A 16,697-nucleotide genomic window follows, 5' to 3' on the forward strand; every position below is an offset into this window, starting at 1 on the left:
CTTACATTGACGTGTTCTCCCTACCATGACAAAGGTGGATAAAGGTGAAAAGATTTCATGTAATCCATGGACACCAGTGAAGATCACAAATCATTGAAGAAAAAAGGTTCAGAGCACTGTCTAGTGGGTCTAGATGACCCAACTCCCAATGTTAAAGTGCCTAGGATAGCACAAGGGTTGAAGCACACACGGCACGTCTCTTTGACAGTTACTGCCTTGCAGCAGGCCTCCACCGTACCAAAGTAACAAATAAAATGTGTTGATCCTGATGTTCAAAACTGATAATCGACATATAAAGTTTCAGTAAGTTAACTGTCCTGATAAGGACAAGAGTCTGTCGTGGTCCTTTTTAGACCTGCGCTCGTGGTTCCTGACCAATGACTGACGAGATCTTTAGTCAGGTGATTTTGTTTACAAGCTTTGATCGGTAGCAGAACGCTCCGCTTGATCCCAGCCTGAATACAGACCAAACGCAACAATCGGGACTCGATCTGGAAACAAAGGATTTTGCCAGTGTGAATACACCCTAAGAGAAAAAAGAGAGACATGGATCCCGTTTGACCCTGTGTCAGACTGACACAGGGTCAAACTGACACAGGGTCAAACAACTCTTTTTAGGTGGGGGGGTGTTAATTTAGCAATAAATAATGGAACAAAATTGTGCACAGACTTACTAATAAGCTTCCCAAATGGGTTTATTCTTTTTACCTATTGTAAAAGGATCTCCATTGGGTGTTTAATTATGATGCCATTTTTAGCCAAAGTAAAAAATCTGTAGTTTTTAATCTAGGACATAGTTTCTGCAGAGCAGCACTAGTTCATTAGAAATACCCCCTGAGCTGTGTGAAGCACCTCTTTCCCTCCCTGCTGCTGAGAGCTCAGAGCTGGGAGCTTGTGGCCCGCTCAGCGTGTTTTCTAAATCACAAAAAAAAAAATCACTTAAAATACATTTTAGTTTTCTCCTGAATTATAACTTGAAATACTCAGAAATGCAATTTTGAGCTTAATTTTTTCTAAATATGTCCTCCATCACCAGAACGACAGCCATGTAAAAAAACAAAAAAAGTAGGTCTTAAAATTAGTTTATAATTTGGAGAAAAAAAAAATCATGTTAAGATTATAGTGAAGATTTGTGCATAATTATAAAATTAAATAACCATTAGGATAGTAGAGTATGCACTTCAACACACAAAAACATCTGTTTTCTAATTCCCTGCTCAGTTAAATTAAGAAAACATGACAAAACAGCTTGTAAATTAGACTCTTTGATTTATTTGATACTCCAGAGTTTGATTTATTATATCTTTACATAAGAATCATCAATGGATGGCAATAAACACAGCACTCATCTACATGAAAAACACTGTAGAAGAAGTCACAGATGGATTCAACAACCTTTGACCTGACGTGTTTTAAAGGCAGCGAGCGTGTGAAACGAACAAGTTACATTCAAGTGCTTTACCGTCACCACGGTGACGTCAGTGCAGCTCTGCTTCACCTCAGAGGCCAAAGGATGACGGCTGCACAGGCGCCGGGCGGGCTCAGTGTGGAAGCATCTCATCCGTTCATTCATTCACACATCTGGATCAAGTAAAGGCCACGTTTCTGTCGTCACCGAACCAACCTGTGAACCGGACTCACAGACGAGCTTGTTTGGTCCACAATGCTGAGCTTCAAACTCCATGTGAGCGGCTGCATGTGAAATGGAAATACTTCAGTCAGTTTGACAGTGTTTTAGTAAATGCTAGAGCAGCCTGGCAGATGGAGGCAGCATCAGTTTTAGTTTAGGTTACAAGCGCGTCTTTGCGGCCAGTCTGTCGGGACGTTGACTGTTGGACTTTGGTAGAAAGCAGCTGGGAGTTTGGCGAGACTGACAGGACTTTACAGATGTGCTAAATGGCACGTGTTCCAGCACATCTGTTGATCAAATTTCTAGAGGTATGAGTTGTGCTCCAACAGCTGCTCCAAATGAACGGTCACCAGCTTTGTGAATTACAGACAGCCCTGATTATTAGGCGTGAGCGGCAGAAAAACAAATGTGGAGGCCTCCTTCCCTTTAGCTTCACGCTCTTCTCCCCTTTCTGCCAACTCCTCTAAACCAAATGGACTCTACTCCAGGGATTTGGCGAACTCGGCATAATCGATGTACCCGTCGTTGTTTTTGTCGTCATCTTTTAAAACGTCGTCGATCAGAGCAATGAGATCCTCCTCCTTCATGGGTTGACTGTGCTCTCCCTTTTCCTGAAACAAAAGAGCGTTTTATTTTGCCGTCTCCGTTCGTGTGGGACAGACGCAGCTCCTACCTCTTTGTGGACATGCGTGATCGCCGTGGCCAGCTCCAGACCGTCCAGCAGGTTGTTTCCATCATAATCGTGCATTTTGAAGTAATGCAGCTGCAGCTCCTGCGGCGTCATCTCTTTCTCTGGTTTGTCTATGACTCCTTCCAAATGCTCCATGATGTGGCTAACAAACAGACGAAGGCGGAGGTTAGAACAAACCCAGACTGGGGTCACATGGAGCAGGCAGAGAGGACGCTCACTCCTGATCCTGGACCATGTTCCTGTCCAGACGCGTGTGCTGGCTGGGTATGTGGGCTGCACTGCCCACAATCGGTGGCGGCTGCTGCTCGTAAGGCGGGACCTGAGAAAGGACGTGTAACGGGGAGAGGAGGAGGAGGAGGAGCGCACCTCCCATCTGCAGGGCACACCTGTTGCTTCTCATTCTGATGGAAAATGAGAAATGTGTGAAAAAACCTTAACATGAATTTTTAAAAATGTTATTATTTTACAAATTCTGTAACTGAATTATCCCTCAAACTTTTCACTCATCAGTATAATCTTCCAACACAATAAACTGAATGAAAGATACAAATACTTTGCTTTAGATCTGTATTTTTTTGCAGGAGCTAAACAGAATGATGCAAACTAACAATGCAATAATCCATTCTTCACCATATGTTCAAAAGTATGTAACCATTTTTACAAAACCACTAACACCTAATCAGCTTTGTGAACACAACTCGAAACTAACATTAACAGTTGGTAAGAATGTATTTTAATACCAAAACATGAACGCTAGCTAAAAACATGGTAACTTTTTAACGCTAATTTTATTGCCACGTCGACGTTTACGTGCCACTTTAAATGTTTAAACGAAAATAAGATATGGTGTGACATGTTTATCAAATACGGGGGGGTCAATACCTACTTTTTAAATGTCTTTTCCGAGAACCGCCGTGTTTTTGCCTCTGTAGATGACTGTTAGCAGTCATGGGTTTTTTTGAGCTAACTGGCTTCCCGTAGTTTCTTTTGGACACGACAGCTCATTTGTGATTGGTTAGTTCAATCCAAGATGAAACAATTGAAACAAGATAACTCTCCCAACCAGTGTGGACATGTTGGTGAACGTGCTTCAATGACAAAAAAAAGAAAAAAGTATATATACTTTGTCATTTATATTTAAGAGTAAAACTTGGTTTGTATAGATGAGGTTTAGTAAAACTACATAATATTAAACACATTTGAACCTTACATTTACAGACCATTCGATATTCTGACAACCGGAAATGCCGTTGGGGTCGAGAATTCTCTTGAGAAAGTTTGAAATCACTTGTGAGCAAAAAAAATTTCTCCTCGTAGTTTACGACATAATGTGTGTGTTTTTATTTGTTTAAAAATATCGTGATTGTTATATCACATATTTGTATATTTAAATACACCTTTGAAAGTAATTGAAGGGAACACCGTTGTTGCGTCAGCAGGGGGCGTGTCTCCGCTGCTCAGCTGTTGAATCCTGAGCGTTTTCTGAGAAGGACACGCGTGTGTTCATGTTCAGCAAATGTCAACTTTCCAGAAAGAAAACGATTCCGCCAAATCTCTTTTCAGGAGGCTGGAGGTTTCTTTCAGTGTTTTAGAATAGCAGATTTAGACTCTCAGTAGTAAATAACAGCAGCTTTCTCCTCGTGTTATCCCCTTATAGTGATTTAAAATCGAATATTCATCCAAATGTTGGCGGATTAGAGTGAGATTCCCTCCTTTCTTGTGATTGATTGCAGTTTTGATCCCACCCTTGTTATTTATTCTGAAAAGAATTGTCTTGTGCTGCATAAACTGTATTTTTACACGTGAGAGACTCTTGTGATTTACAGATGTATCATTCTGTAGCCAAGCCAAAAACCGGGGGGTTATTCAGCATCAACCTGTCAATTTTCCTGAACAAATCAAGCCAAGAAATTGCAAATAGAGGTTTTTACCCCTTCAGTGAACCCATTTAGAAAATTGGGCATTAAAAAGATAAATAAACAGAAGCAAGGAGGGATTATGAAGGTCCTTTCTGAAATCTAACCTGATTCAGCTGAGCTGCAGAGGCTTTGTCTGCATCGCTGTTTGTTTCTTAAGCCTTGCTGTACCTGATCCAGTTAGTGATAACGAGGAAAAGATTAGGGACAGGCCTAAGAGCAGTCTGCTTAGAAGCTCTCCAAACACCAAACACACCGATTCAGGAACAGAGGTCATCTGCATAATAATAATAATAATAATAATAATAATAATAATAATAATAATAATAATGATGGTTTGATGCGCTTCTCTGTCTGCACACCGTGATGACCCCCACCCCCACCCCTATCTTTACGCGCGTGTTTCTCCCGGTAGTCGGCAGTCACTCCCATCGTGTCTGGGGAGTACAGTCACAGGGACCGAGCTGCGATGGCATCCCGGGTCTCCTTCACCCCGGTGCGCCTGGAGCCGGAGCTGGAGCGCTACAGGGCTGAATGCCAGTGGGGCAAACTGCTGTCGATGGTGGAGCAGATGCACGGGGCTCGGATCCACGAGGACGGTGAGTGATGATGGTGGAGTGGAGAACAACCTTCAATGTGTCCACAGTTTTAATGTTTCCAACTGTCAAGTCTACTCTTGTTATATTCAGATGAGTCATTAAAAACTTTCCAGGATTAAGCTGGAGCTTTTTTTAAAAAAACATTTAGTTATACTGAAACTTTCAGGAAGTTGTTTCCACAGACAGAAAAGTTTTGTTTGGACGCGTAAAGTGGACTGATAGCCGCGGATAGGTTCCGGAATCAGACCAAAATCATAGAAAGTTAACTTTTTAAACGGTGTTCGACAAGTTGAAACCCTGATAAGAAGTTGAATAAAGTCAGAAGTGTTCTTCAGAGCAGCAGAGGTCAAAGTTAACAGCGTTCCGGCTGGACTTTGGACCCCTGCAGCAGGAGCAGTAGTCAGATCTCTTATGAACAGATGCGTTTATAAAAATATAAAAATAAAAACACCAGGGAAGTGGAGGAAAGTTCTGCCAGTGGATCAGAGACCGCCAGCCCCCCCCCCCCCCCCCCCCCCACACACACACACACATAGTAAAGGGCCCCTCCCTCTAGGTTTACAATAGACACAAGGAAAGTGTCTGCGCATAATCCAAAGGTGACACGCGTCCTCCTGAGATCTTTCCAAACACACAAACACACATGTCACTCCTCCTGCCTCCTGAAGCTTTCCGTAGCTGAGTCAGTAACTCACCTGCCCCCCCCCCCCCAACACCTGTATGAAGCAGCAGCCTGTTCAGGGGCGCTACAGCTGAGCAGCTGTTCCTTTGTTTGCAAATGCGTCCCGGTGGAATAACTGATGATTTTACAGCGAACATGATGCATCACACATGAAGGTCTTATAGGGACAGAAGAATGTGATGCTGCAAAAGCAAGAAGATTCAAACAGACTCCCCTTTAAAACAAACAACTGTTTCTGTCTCCAACATTAAAGTAGAGTCCCCTTTTCACCTTTTTTTTACGGACATAAGGGATTTCTGACTGAAAATCTTTGCAAAAATAATCATCTTTCCTCAAAGGTCAATTGAAATGAAATTGGTGTGCCCCAAGGTTTAGATTTGGATCCCCAACCTTTCCCTTCATAACAATATTTCTTGGTGAAGTCATCCAGGAACAAGTCGTGCACAGTCCTTAGTACTCAGAACAAGCCAATGTGTTTTTAAAGGTATTTAATAACCTAAGAAAAAACTCCAATTTCATTGTAGACATTAGTCCTGCTGCTAAAAATATACACCCAAGAACAAACGGCAAAACTGGGCGTTGAACGCTCGCACTCAGGTCAGAAATCTTTGAAATGGTTTTTGATTTAGAGCTCAACCTTCAACACAAATGTCACTGCAGCTGGATCAAACTACAGCTGCATAACTTTGAACCAAACATTTGAGTTGAATTGAACTTTCTGTATCTCACAGGAAGAAATTCACTCAAAGAAAAAACAGATGATAGTACAATTACAGCTCACCAAATATCAGATCAAACAAACAAAATATATAATAGTTAGATAAATATTGTGCACATCTTTTTGATGATGTGGTCATACCGAGGAGTCGTGCCGTCTGATGGCGGTGGGAATGAATGACCTGCTGCAACATTTGCAAGAAGCGTGGATTTCAGAGTCTCTGCTGAGTCCTCCAGTTCTTTTGTGTGATTCTTTTAATGGTTTTCTGGCGTTTTTATTTTCGCTAGTGCTGTTTTTTTTAGTTGTTCCCACAACTAAAATCTCCATTGAGAAGTAGGAAGAGGAGGAGGGTCGACTGCTTCTGTACAGGTTTCTCTATACATACATTGCATTCCTTCCAATAACTAGATGTATATATTTTTACATTTTTACTTTTGAAGAACACAAAACAGAAACTTTAAGAATAAATCAAGGTAAATTAACATCTCAAATTTGTATCTAATTTATGTCAATGCTGATTGCAGTCCTGGTTCTCCCAAAATGTTAAAAAAAAATTGTACTGCAGACTAAAAAAAAAAGATGTGAACTCAAATGAAAAGGATCTGTGTGTAACTCAGGTGACTTCCTAAAACAAAGGTTTGGTTAAAAAACCGTTTTAACAGCCTAACTTACGGTCAATAGAGCAGTGTTCTTATGACTGCAGTTTATAAAACCAGCTAAAGTTTTTTTTTTATCTCTCAGAAAGTCACAGTTCTTTGAGTGCACGACACCGAGCGTTTCCTGTGTTCGGCCTCGGAGGCCTTCAAACGGATTCTGTGATTGGGGACGGTTTTCCTCCCTGCTGTGATAGGCTTGGCCTCGGCCGTGCAGAGAAAATGAAGGAGAAGCTGTGTCGGTGCATTAAACACAGCTCCAAAAGTTGGCATGAGAACACACGAACAGAGAAAATCAAGCTAAACAGGAAGCATTTCATGGAGAGGGTGGATTCGTGTAGAAGCAATCTGAAGATCCTGACAGAACAGAGCCACTTTTACATTCATGTAACGTATCTCTGAAGGACGGGAGGAAGCTCAAAAGCTCTTTGAGACAAGTTTAAAGCTTGACAACCTGACTTCTCCTGCAAGTTCATTTGATTTGAAGGTTTTGAAATGTCTCCTCAGATGATTATGGGACGCTGTTGATGGCTGAAGCCCTGCTGGAGGAGTGCTTGCTGGAAAACATGGATCTCTTAAGAAAGTCCACGCCTTTGATGGAGAACACTCAACCCCGACTGTCCAAAGCGAAAGGCTATCTAAACGCCGTCCTGAGCCGGGGTCGTCTCACTGTCAGTCCAGTTTTTAGGACTCATCTCACTGTAAAGCTGTTTCATGTCACTTTACTGAGCTGTCTGTTGTTTTTCGGCTGTTGCTTTGCAGCCCAGATATTTGAATGAGGCGCTGCTGCTGATGGCAAAGGTGCACTACGCGCAGGGTCGCTATCGGGACGCTCAGGGCATGTGCGCCCGGGTGGGCCTCGAAGAGCTGACACAGGACGATCAGCCCACTTACCACCTCCGCCTGCTGGCAGAGGCGTTCGTCATCAAAGGTACGCACGTCTCAACGTATTAGCCTCCTCTAAAGTCAGAGAGGCCCGAGTCGCCTACTCCAGCTGTTGTACTCACTACTGAACCTCTGCACCACAAGAACTGAATCTGAAGCAAAAAGATTTTCTATTTTGCATGAAAAATACTCTTATCAACAAGGTTCTTCAATAGCAAAATAATTGGAGTTTGAGGGGCTTGTTTTTGCAGTGTAGAGAACCTGCGATCATTTGATCAGTGGTGGAGAGAGCAGGAATGACCGGAAGACAAGCAGGACAGTAGATCTCACGAGTTGGATCAGATTTAGAGAAATTAAGAGGAGATAAATCATAAATAGTTTATTTTGAATATATCTCCTTTATGCTGTTTGTCAATGGTGAAGCCTCTTTTAAAACGCAAAGGGTGAATTAGAAACATGATGTCAAAGTTCATGGAGACACCTGGAATTTTCATAAAGTCCATTTGAAGCTGGTCTGGGACTGAAAATGAGGAAAAAAGCAGATCTGGAAAAGCAGTTTGACGGCTGCTTTACTATGGCTGTTAAAGTATCACTGTTTCGCTATCTTAGGTGACCCCACCCTTACATTGACGTGTTCTCCCTACCATGACAAAGGTGGATAAAGGTGGAAAGATTTCATGTAATCCATGGACACCAGTGAAGATCACAAATCATTGAAGAAAAAAGGTTCAGCGCACTGTCTAGTGGGTCTAGATGACCCAACTCCCAATGTTAAAGTGCCTGGGATAGCACAAGGGTTAATGTGGTTCATTTATAACAGGCCATGGTTAATTTTATTTGCACAAAAAATGTGTTGCATGACAGCACCATGCTTCACATCTGAGGGGGACTTCTGTCTGAAATAATTCAGTGCAACAGTTTTAGGAACAGAAGTCACTTTGTCGTTTGTTTACCAAGTGTGTGGTCATGTAACAGCAGCTGAGGGGAACCACATTTTTTCATTTAGAACAAAAACAATCAAAGATTTTTCACATTAATGTTTGTATCAAAGCAAATCCTTCTCTGTGCTTCAGCTGTTGTTTTTGGAACAATTTAAATTAACACACTTTTAGAATTTTGCTACGCTTTTCCTAGAGTCATAGCTTTAAATACCGATGATTTTCCAGCTTTTCAAACCATGAAATGGAAGTCTAATCAGATTTAGAGTGAACCCAAAACCGTCATGTTTTTATTGTTAGCCAGTTATCTTTTGAGATTGAGGTCATTCACAAATGGTGGAACAGTTTGATTGAGCTTAGAATTCAAGATTTAATCACTCAGTTTATGGAGGTCCTGAGAAAGCAAATCTGCCACAAACATCCCAACCACCGTCATGTTTGACTCTGTTTCTGTTAGTTCTCTCTGTACGGCGTGTAGAGGGGCAGATCCGGTAGCGGGCAGGGACAACCTAAAAACACGACAGCAAGTCGTTCCCCCTGATGGGTCCTGGTTGGTTAGGTGTTAAACTGGGAAGCTCTGTGGCTCTATGGGAAGACACTTAAGTGCTTCTCGTGCATCAAATACTCTCAAATGGGATGAATTTTGTGGATGTTGATCAAACTCTTGTTTCAGAGAGCTAATTGGCTTCCCGGGGGGTGACCCCCCACCCCCCGGGGTGCTGGGCAGCACTGGGGCCCGTCACCCCACTGGAGATCTCCTATTTTACCTGCAGCACACACACTACACACCCACACCACAATACAAAGGTGGGATCCTGATCTTTGGGCTGCTTGGGTCGGGCGCCGGGGGCTGGCCAGCGGTGACGAGGCTCCGGCTGGATGGTGTGCTGCTCCTGGGCCCTCTGGGTTCTGGCTCCATCCTTGGCCAGCGTTTCGGTGCCCAGTGCCCAGTGGCCCCAATGGCTGCCAACCCGGAGCGGGCCTGTCCTGTGGTTTTGGGGCCCTGACGACGGGGTCGCCAATGCTCCCCGGTGGGGGTCCGGGGGTCTCCTGCCCCCTCTCTCCTGGTCTGGCTGGGAAGGATCTGATTCCCCAAATAATCAGATGGTTCACTTCGGCAGCGTGCATGCATCTCCACCCTCACGTGCACACTGTCACACTGCTCCCTGTCTGCTTTTTCCCTCCTCCTAACCCACAGTGTTGATGGACAGATATGTTCTGCTCACCTTAGTGTCAGAATTTCACTCTTGGATGTAATACTTGTCTGTCCAGCAGATCTACCATACCCCCTCCCCTCCCCCTCTTTCTCACTTTTCTCCTCTCTGAGAGAGAGAAAATGTATTTAAAATGTAAAAAATAGATAAAGAATAATAAAAGGGCAGAAAACAAAACCAAAAGGGGTTTATCCAAATATACACCCTGGCTATCCGAACATACACAACTAGGGTTGGGCGATGTCCCTTAAATTAGCCGTTGACGATGTTTGCTGTCAACCATCGGGATGGACGATGACATCGTCGGGGGGGAGGGGGGGGGGGTATTTTTACATTTTTCGTTCTTATATAACTGCTATTCGTTTTTTTGCTTTTTTCATTTTATTTCCCAACTAATGACTAATCCACGATGACCCAGTATAAACTGAGGGAAGTGACTTTAACAAAAAAAGTAAAAGTGGACCGGCGGAGCGCGGACTAACAGCTTTGTGTTTGAGGGGAAGGGGGGGGGGGTGCTTTGCTACATGAGCGGTATGTGGGAGATTTGAAGACTGCGATCCGTCCCGCAGCTCTAGGGGTACAAACAACCGAACTCAGAACCGGGTCTAAAAGTGTGTGTCTGAGCACAGCTCGGATCATCAGCACACAGTCGCTCAGTCCTTAGAAAACCTTCAAACAATCACGCGGATTTGTGTTTCCAGTCGTGTCCCGACTAAATAAAGGCTGATGTTATTCTTACATGTTTACGTGCAGCCAACAAGCAGCACCACCCAAAGCTAATGTTGTTAGCCCGTGTTAGCATACTGCTAATCCTGGCTTTGTTCAGAAAAAGCACTGACCACACGGATTAAAATTCAAATGATGAGCGAACAGGTGTTTCATAATAACCGTAACATTATTAAAGGCACGTTTAGAAGATCGTCTCGTATTTTACCGAGCTGACATGTCAATGTATATAGCCGCTCGGCGCTGTTTATACATTGCTTTGTATTGAATTGTTACATTCAATAAAGTTTGGGGAAAAAAAGCCGCTCGGCTTATCCTTCCGGTTTTCAAACCCTACTGCGCATGTGCGGATGATTTATTCCGACGGAAAGTGTGACTTTAGTGAACGTTTTTATATTCTGAAAACATTTTTCTGGGCCCATGTACACGGTTGGATTCTAATCCGACCATTGATCCCATCAAGATATTTTGTACATGTAACCGCGGCTTATGGTGTCGACGCGCAACGTGGCGGGGGCGTGGCATCACGATGGTGGTCTCTCCATCGGGATGTCAGTCACCCATCACGATGGACGATGATATCGTCCATCGGCACAACCCTATACACAACCCCTTATTGTAATAGTAAAACCTGTCCAACACAAAAGGTCTTCAGCCCTCATCTGTTTGCTCAGTTGTTGGACAGAACAAGTTAAGAAAACAAACAAAACAGAAACCGTTCTACAGTCCGCTCCCCGAAATGAAAAATCCCTGTCAAATAGAACAGAAAACAATGTTTCCTTTCTCCTTCGTAGAGCGATTATGCTGCTTTTTTTTCACACAATGCACTCTGTTCTGTGTCCTGATTGGATGGAGACCTTGTCAATCAATCTCTGTGTCTCCTGTACAGAAACCCACTGCTCTTCAGATCTACAGAATTCTTTGATCGCGATCAGAACGTTGTTTTCAATCTAAAATTTCTATGAAAATTTGAATTTTGAGAATTCAAACAAGAGGGAAAAGCCTGAAAATGTCTGATTGAGAAAAGTGTAGAAAGTGTGAAGTGAGGAGATGCTTCTGCAATAAAACATCTGTCTCAGTGGAGTTCATTGATCCCGGGTTACTTTTAAAAAACCCTGCAATAAACGAGGGAACACTGCACTAGTTTTTTATTTAATAAATTGTTTTGTTTATTTTATTAAAAGGATCATGAGTGAATGAATAAATGAATGAATGAGTGAATGAATGAATGAATGAATGAATCAATGAATCAATGAATCAATGAATGAATGAATGAACTCTTTCAAGGGTACCAAAGTGCTTCACAATAAAAGAAAGACTAAAGATGTTTAAAATCAGTTACACCAGAGAAGAAAAAAGTTATGTGGCCCTCAAACAAAAAGTTTGGGGCCCCCTGCTTTAGCATCCATGTGGTGTTGGAAGATTAGCTGTTTTTCATTCTTCCTATCATACAAACACCACATGAACGCAGCATTTCTCCAAGTTTTTGTTTTATATGAAACCATGGGTGCAATTGACTCTCTAAAATAAATTATAATTTTCTATCAAAATGTTTTCATCCAGATTCCATGTCATTCAAAACACTCCAGGCATCTGCTCCCGGTTCGGCCCTTCTATTAAATTTTAGAACCCTTTGTGGCCCACAAGTCGATAAGATTGCCCGCCTCTGGTCTAGGTTCCATCCAATCGAGTGTCTATGCCTCTCATCTGTTTGGTGCTTGGATGTTATGGTTCTGTTTGACCAGGATTGTGCAGTCTTGGCCCATTTCTCACTGAGTAGAAGTCAGAAGGAGCAGCAAAGCCAAGAAAATACAACACTGCTCTGCATGAATGTTAGTGTTTAGTCAACAGATTGGGCTGCGCATGGTGACTCATTTTTAAGAAATCATGTGTGCCTTCGTCTAAAGTAAAACAGAAAAATGAATGAAAAAAAGCTATTTACTCTTTATATTTCAATGCTGTATTTATAAAGGAATTATAGTTTCTCTAAATAAATCATAACAGACGACTTTGACGTATTAAGAGTCAGATGAGAGCAATAGAGGTGGACATCAGTTAAATGAGGAGGTGCATTCAGTGCATGTATGTTGACTGTGGACCTCTCCATTGTGTTTTACGAAACAGTCGTAAACACAATGCTGTTGTTTCACTTGTTTTCCTGTCAGAATCATGGCGGCGCTGTGAGACGACTTTGAGCTTCAGCTTTCTCTGGTTACGCCTTAAAAGGACTCATCAGATCTGAATCTTATCTTTGTTTAGAGCCGTTTGCAGCTGTGCTATTCTGAACTCCCAGCATGAACCCACAGTAGGGCTGAAGCGAAGGCTGCGTTCAAAGACCGCAGAACAAACGGAACTCCTCATCCTTTTGCCGGGAACGATCGCTGAAATCAGAATGACCTTTTATGGGGATGAGCTGGGAAATCCAGTCTGTGGAAGCAAATGGAGAGAAGCTGGAAAACATCAGTTTGATTGGAAAGCTGACCTCTCCGAGCTGTTATTAGTTTTTCACGTCAGTTCTGAAAGAGGAAAATGTCCAAATGCGGCTCCTCTGTGTCTCTGTCTCCGCGGATCTACGTGTGAAATACATGAAGGTTTAAACTTGCAAGAAAAAGAAAAAAAGAGAAAAACCAACAGTGACTGCATGTAAAAAAAAAGAATAAACAACATAAATCCCAGTTATGAAAAATCAGAAGCATTTTAAAGGGCAAAAATCCCAATCACAGAAAACGATGCCTCTCATAATCTGGTTTCCCTCATCATCATTATACCATTAACTCCCCACTTCCTGATAAAAGGATATGACCTCATTCTTCTGCAGCAGGATATCGTTTTCTTGCAATAACTGTCAGATGTAGATTTCCTTTGTTTGTTTTTAATTCTCTCCCATTGAAAATCAAGGAGGACAGAGTGGGGCACTGAGGGTTCTCCTCTTTCAGTGGGACTCCTGTGCTGTGGGAAGAAAGTCCCATGTGAATGTTTGCTCCATGATGCCTAGAGAATTGACAGCTGTCTGTTTATTTGATTTGGCCCGGCGTCTGGCATGTGGCGGCGTTGCCCCTCTCCAGGTCTCTTTCCGTCTCAGAAAGTTCACGATCCCTCTGGCGATGATTCAAACCAGAAAGTCCATCTACAGGCATGAGCGTCTGGTTTTCCACAAACGCAAATGGGATTTTTCTTGTACTGCTGGACATAATTAACTCATTTATTCATAGAAAATATTCTATGAAAGCATTCATTTTGAGAGTTCTATTTCACACCATGGAACAGAAAACTGAATTCTGGATTGTATTTGGTTCATTGCATACAATGAAAAAATACAAAAGAAGGCAAAAAAAGGAAATATTCAGTACGTAAAAGTTTGGACACACCTTCTCATTCAAAGAGTTTTCTTTATTTTCATGACATATATGACATGACAGATTCACACTGAAGGCATCAAATCTGTGAATTAACACATGTGGAAAAATATACATAACAAAAAAGTGTGAAACAACTGAAAACATGTCATATTCTAGGTTCTTCAAAGTAGCCATCTTTGATTTGATTACTGCTTTGCACACTCTTGGCATTCTCTTGATGAGCTTGTAGAGGTCGTCACCTGAAATGGTCTCCAACAGTCCTGAAGGAGTTCCCAGAGATGCTTAGCACTTGTTGGCCCTTTTGCCTTTACTCTGCGTTCCAGCTCATCCCAAACCATCTCCATTGGGTTCAGGTCTGATGACTGTGGAGGCCAGGTCATCTGGCGCAGCACCCCATCACTCTCCTTCTTGGTCAAATAGCCCTTCCACAGCCTGGAGGTGTGTTTGGGGTCATTGTCCTGTTGAAAAATAAATGATGGTCCAACTAAACGCAAACCGGATGGAATAGCATGCCGCTGCAAGATGCTGTTATGTATGCCTGTTCAGTATGCCTTCAATTTGGAATAAATCCCCAACAGTGTCACCAACAAAGCACCCCCACACCATCACACCTCCTCCTCCATGCTTCACAGTGGGAACCAGGCATGTAGAGTCCATCCGTTCACCTTTTCTGCGTCGCACAAAGACACAGTGGTTGGAACCAAACATCTCCAATTTGGACTCATCAGACCAAAGCCCAGATTTCCACTGGTCTAATGTCCATTCCTTGTGTTCTTTAGCCCAAACAAGTCTCTTCTGCTTGTTGCCTTTCTTTAGCAGTGGTTTCCTAGCAGATATTCTACCATGAAGGCCTGATTCACACAGTCTCCTTTTGACAGTTGTTGTAGAGATGTGTCTGCTGCTAGAACTCTGTGTGCCACTGACCTGTTCTCCAATCTGAGCTGCTGTTAACCTGCAATTTCTGAGGCTGCTGACTCGGATGAACTTATCCTCCACAGCAGAGATGACTCTTGGTCTTCCTTTCCTTGGGCGGTCCGCATGTGAGCCAGTTTATTTGTAGCGCTTGATGGTTTTTGTGACTGATGGTCCCAACCCCATTTATAAGGCAAGAATTCACACTTATTATGTCTGACAAGGGCACACCTGTGAAGTGAAAAACATTTCAGGTGACTACCTCTTAAAGCTCATCAAGAGAATGCCAAGAGTGTACAAAGCATTAATCAAATCAAAGATGGCTACTTTGAAGAACCTAGAATATGACATATTTTCAGTTGTTTCACACTTTTTTGTTATGTATATAATTCCACAAATGTGTTCATTCATAGTTTTGATGCCTTCAGTGTGAATCTACAATTTTCATAGTCATGAAAATAAAGAAAACTCTTTGAATAAGAAGGTGTGTCCAAACTTTTGGTCTGTTCTGTGTACCAATATGAAGATGTATAATATTTGCTTGAAAAGTAGTAGGAGGAAGGAAATGTATATAATATTTTCTTTACATAGTTATCGTATTCTGTTTCATAACCTCTAATTAAAGTTATTTATCCTTTATCGGTCAAAGTGCAGATCATTTAACAAAACCATGTTAATAAAAGTTCTTGTTAACGTAGAAGGATTGCAGGAGTCACAGTAGAAGGAAATGTGTTTTTCTGCTGATGTTTCAGGCCTGTCTCTGGACCATCAGACGCTGTCTTCTGTGTCTCGTGTCCGTCTTTCAGAGAGAGAAGAGGAGAGTCTGTCCTGTTTCCTGCGGGCCGCTGATGCAGCTCTGTCATACCTGCAGGAGCTGGATAAGGTGAGTTTCAGCCATGAGGCATTTCGTTGGTTCTCAGCTGCTGTCAGCACCAGAATTCTTCTCATGTTCTTATGTTTATTATTGAGTTTTTTTTTCCTATTTTTACTTGATATGTATGTCTTTAAAGTCTCTCTCCAATCATCTTTTGCTCTATTGTAAAGCGTTCCTAGTAATTATGATTATGTAGTTTTTAGTTTTCTAGGACATAATTTCTGCAGAGGAACAGTACATCCCAAATTTACCTCTGAGTTGTGTGTTGAACTGTTGGCATTGAGTACAGTACAGTTTGGAGCCAGACACCAGCTCAGACGTTTGATCCAATGTGGTGGAATGTGCCAGGGGTTCACATACTTGTGTTTTGCTAATTTTGGCAATCAAATAATCTCTTATTTGACTTGTTTCTGAGTCAAGAAGGATTTGAAATGATCTGTGTCTGATTTCAAAGACTAAATATGTGTGTGTGTGTGTGTGTGTGTGTGTGTGTGTGTGTGGGGGGGGGGTTATGTTCAGAACTGCACAAACGTAAAGCTATTTAAAGCATTTGGAGAAGGTCTAAAAGATCTCTTCCCACTGCTTTCCTCTTTTTTAGGCCGGTGGTTGCGGTTCGGTGTGCTTCAAACTTAACTTTTGCTCAGAAATCCCTCTTTTTAGAAGCCTAATCTTTCACATATCTCCAAGCTTTTGATAATTGTTTTGCCATAGAGACAGGGAACACAAGGAATTTGAGAAATGTTGTTTTTGGCCGTTTTATTGTTTGCTTTAATGTGAGTTCAGTTTCATTTTCCCTTTTTATCCTAACAGTAGTGATTACGGCTGTTGGATCAACATTTCTAAAACATTTAATACTAAGAACCATAACAGTTACTTTTAGAAATCTGCTTTTTTTGTTTT

At 42.2% G+C, this 16,697-nt stretch overlaps 2 protein-coding genes across 2 annotated transcripts in view; one reads left to right on the top strand and one right to left on the bottom strand.

The window, feature by feature from the left end:
* Window positions 1–1,249: 1,249 nt before the first annotated feature.
* mcfd2 (multiple coagulation factor deficiency 2, ER cargo receptor complex subunit) lies at window positions 1,250–3,347 on the bottom strand. The gene is made up of 4 exons (XM_004076926.4): window positions 3,208–3,347; window positions 2,540–2,722; window positions 2,304–2,463; window positions 1,250–2,241 (listed from the first exon to the last, which is right to left on the bottom strand). The coding sequence occupies exons 2-4, from the start codon at window positions 2,719–2,721 to the stop codon at window positions 2,110–2,112; spliced, it is 474 nt and encodes a 157-aa protein (XP_004076974.1). The 5' UTR covers window position 2,722; window positions 3,208–3,347; the 3' UTR covers window positions 1,250–2,109.
* A 433-nt stretch (window positions 3,348–3,780) lies between these two features.
* ttc7a (tetratricopeptide repeat domain 7A) overlaps window positions 3,781–16,697 on the top strand; it is a 77,105-nt gene continuing 64,188 nt past the window's right edge. The window contains exons 1-5 of the mRNA XM_023963404.2: window positions 3,781–3,894; window positions 4,653–4,836; window positions 7,397–7,560; window positions 7,652–7,820; window positions 15,676–15,806. Of these exons, the coding sequence (XP_023819172.1) occupies window positions 3,838–3,894; window positions 4,653–4,836; window positions 7,397–7,560; window positions 7,652–7,820; window positions 15,676–15,806 (705 nt within the window). The 5' untranslated portion in view covers window positions 3,781–3,837. The remainder of the gene's footprint in view (window positions 3,895–4,652; window positions 4,837–7,396; window positions 7,561–7,651; window positions 7,821–15,675; window positions 15,807–16,697) is intronic.

The sequence above is a fragment of the Oryzias latipes genome, chromosome 15 (assembly GCF_053564925.1).
Source record: "Oryzias latipes strain Hd-rR chromosome 15, Olatipes_Hd-rR_3.1".
NCBI classification, from domain to species: Eukaryota; Metazoa; Chordata; class Actinopteri; order Beloniformes; family Adrianichthyidae; genus Oryzias; species Oryzias latipes.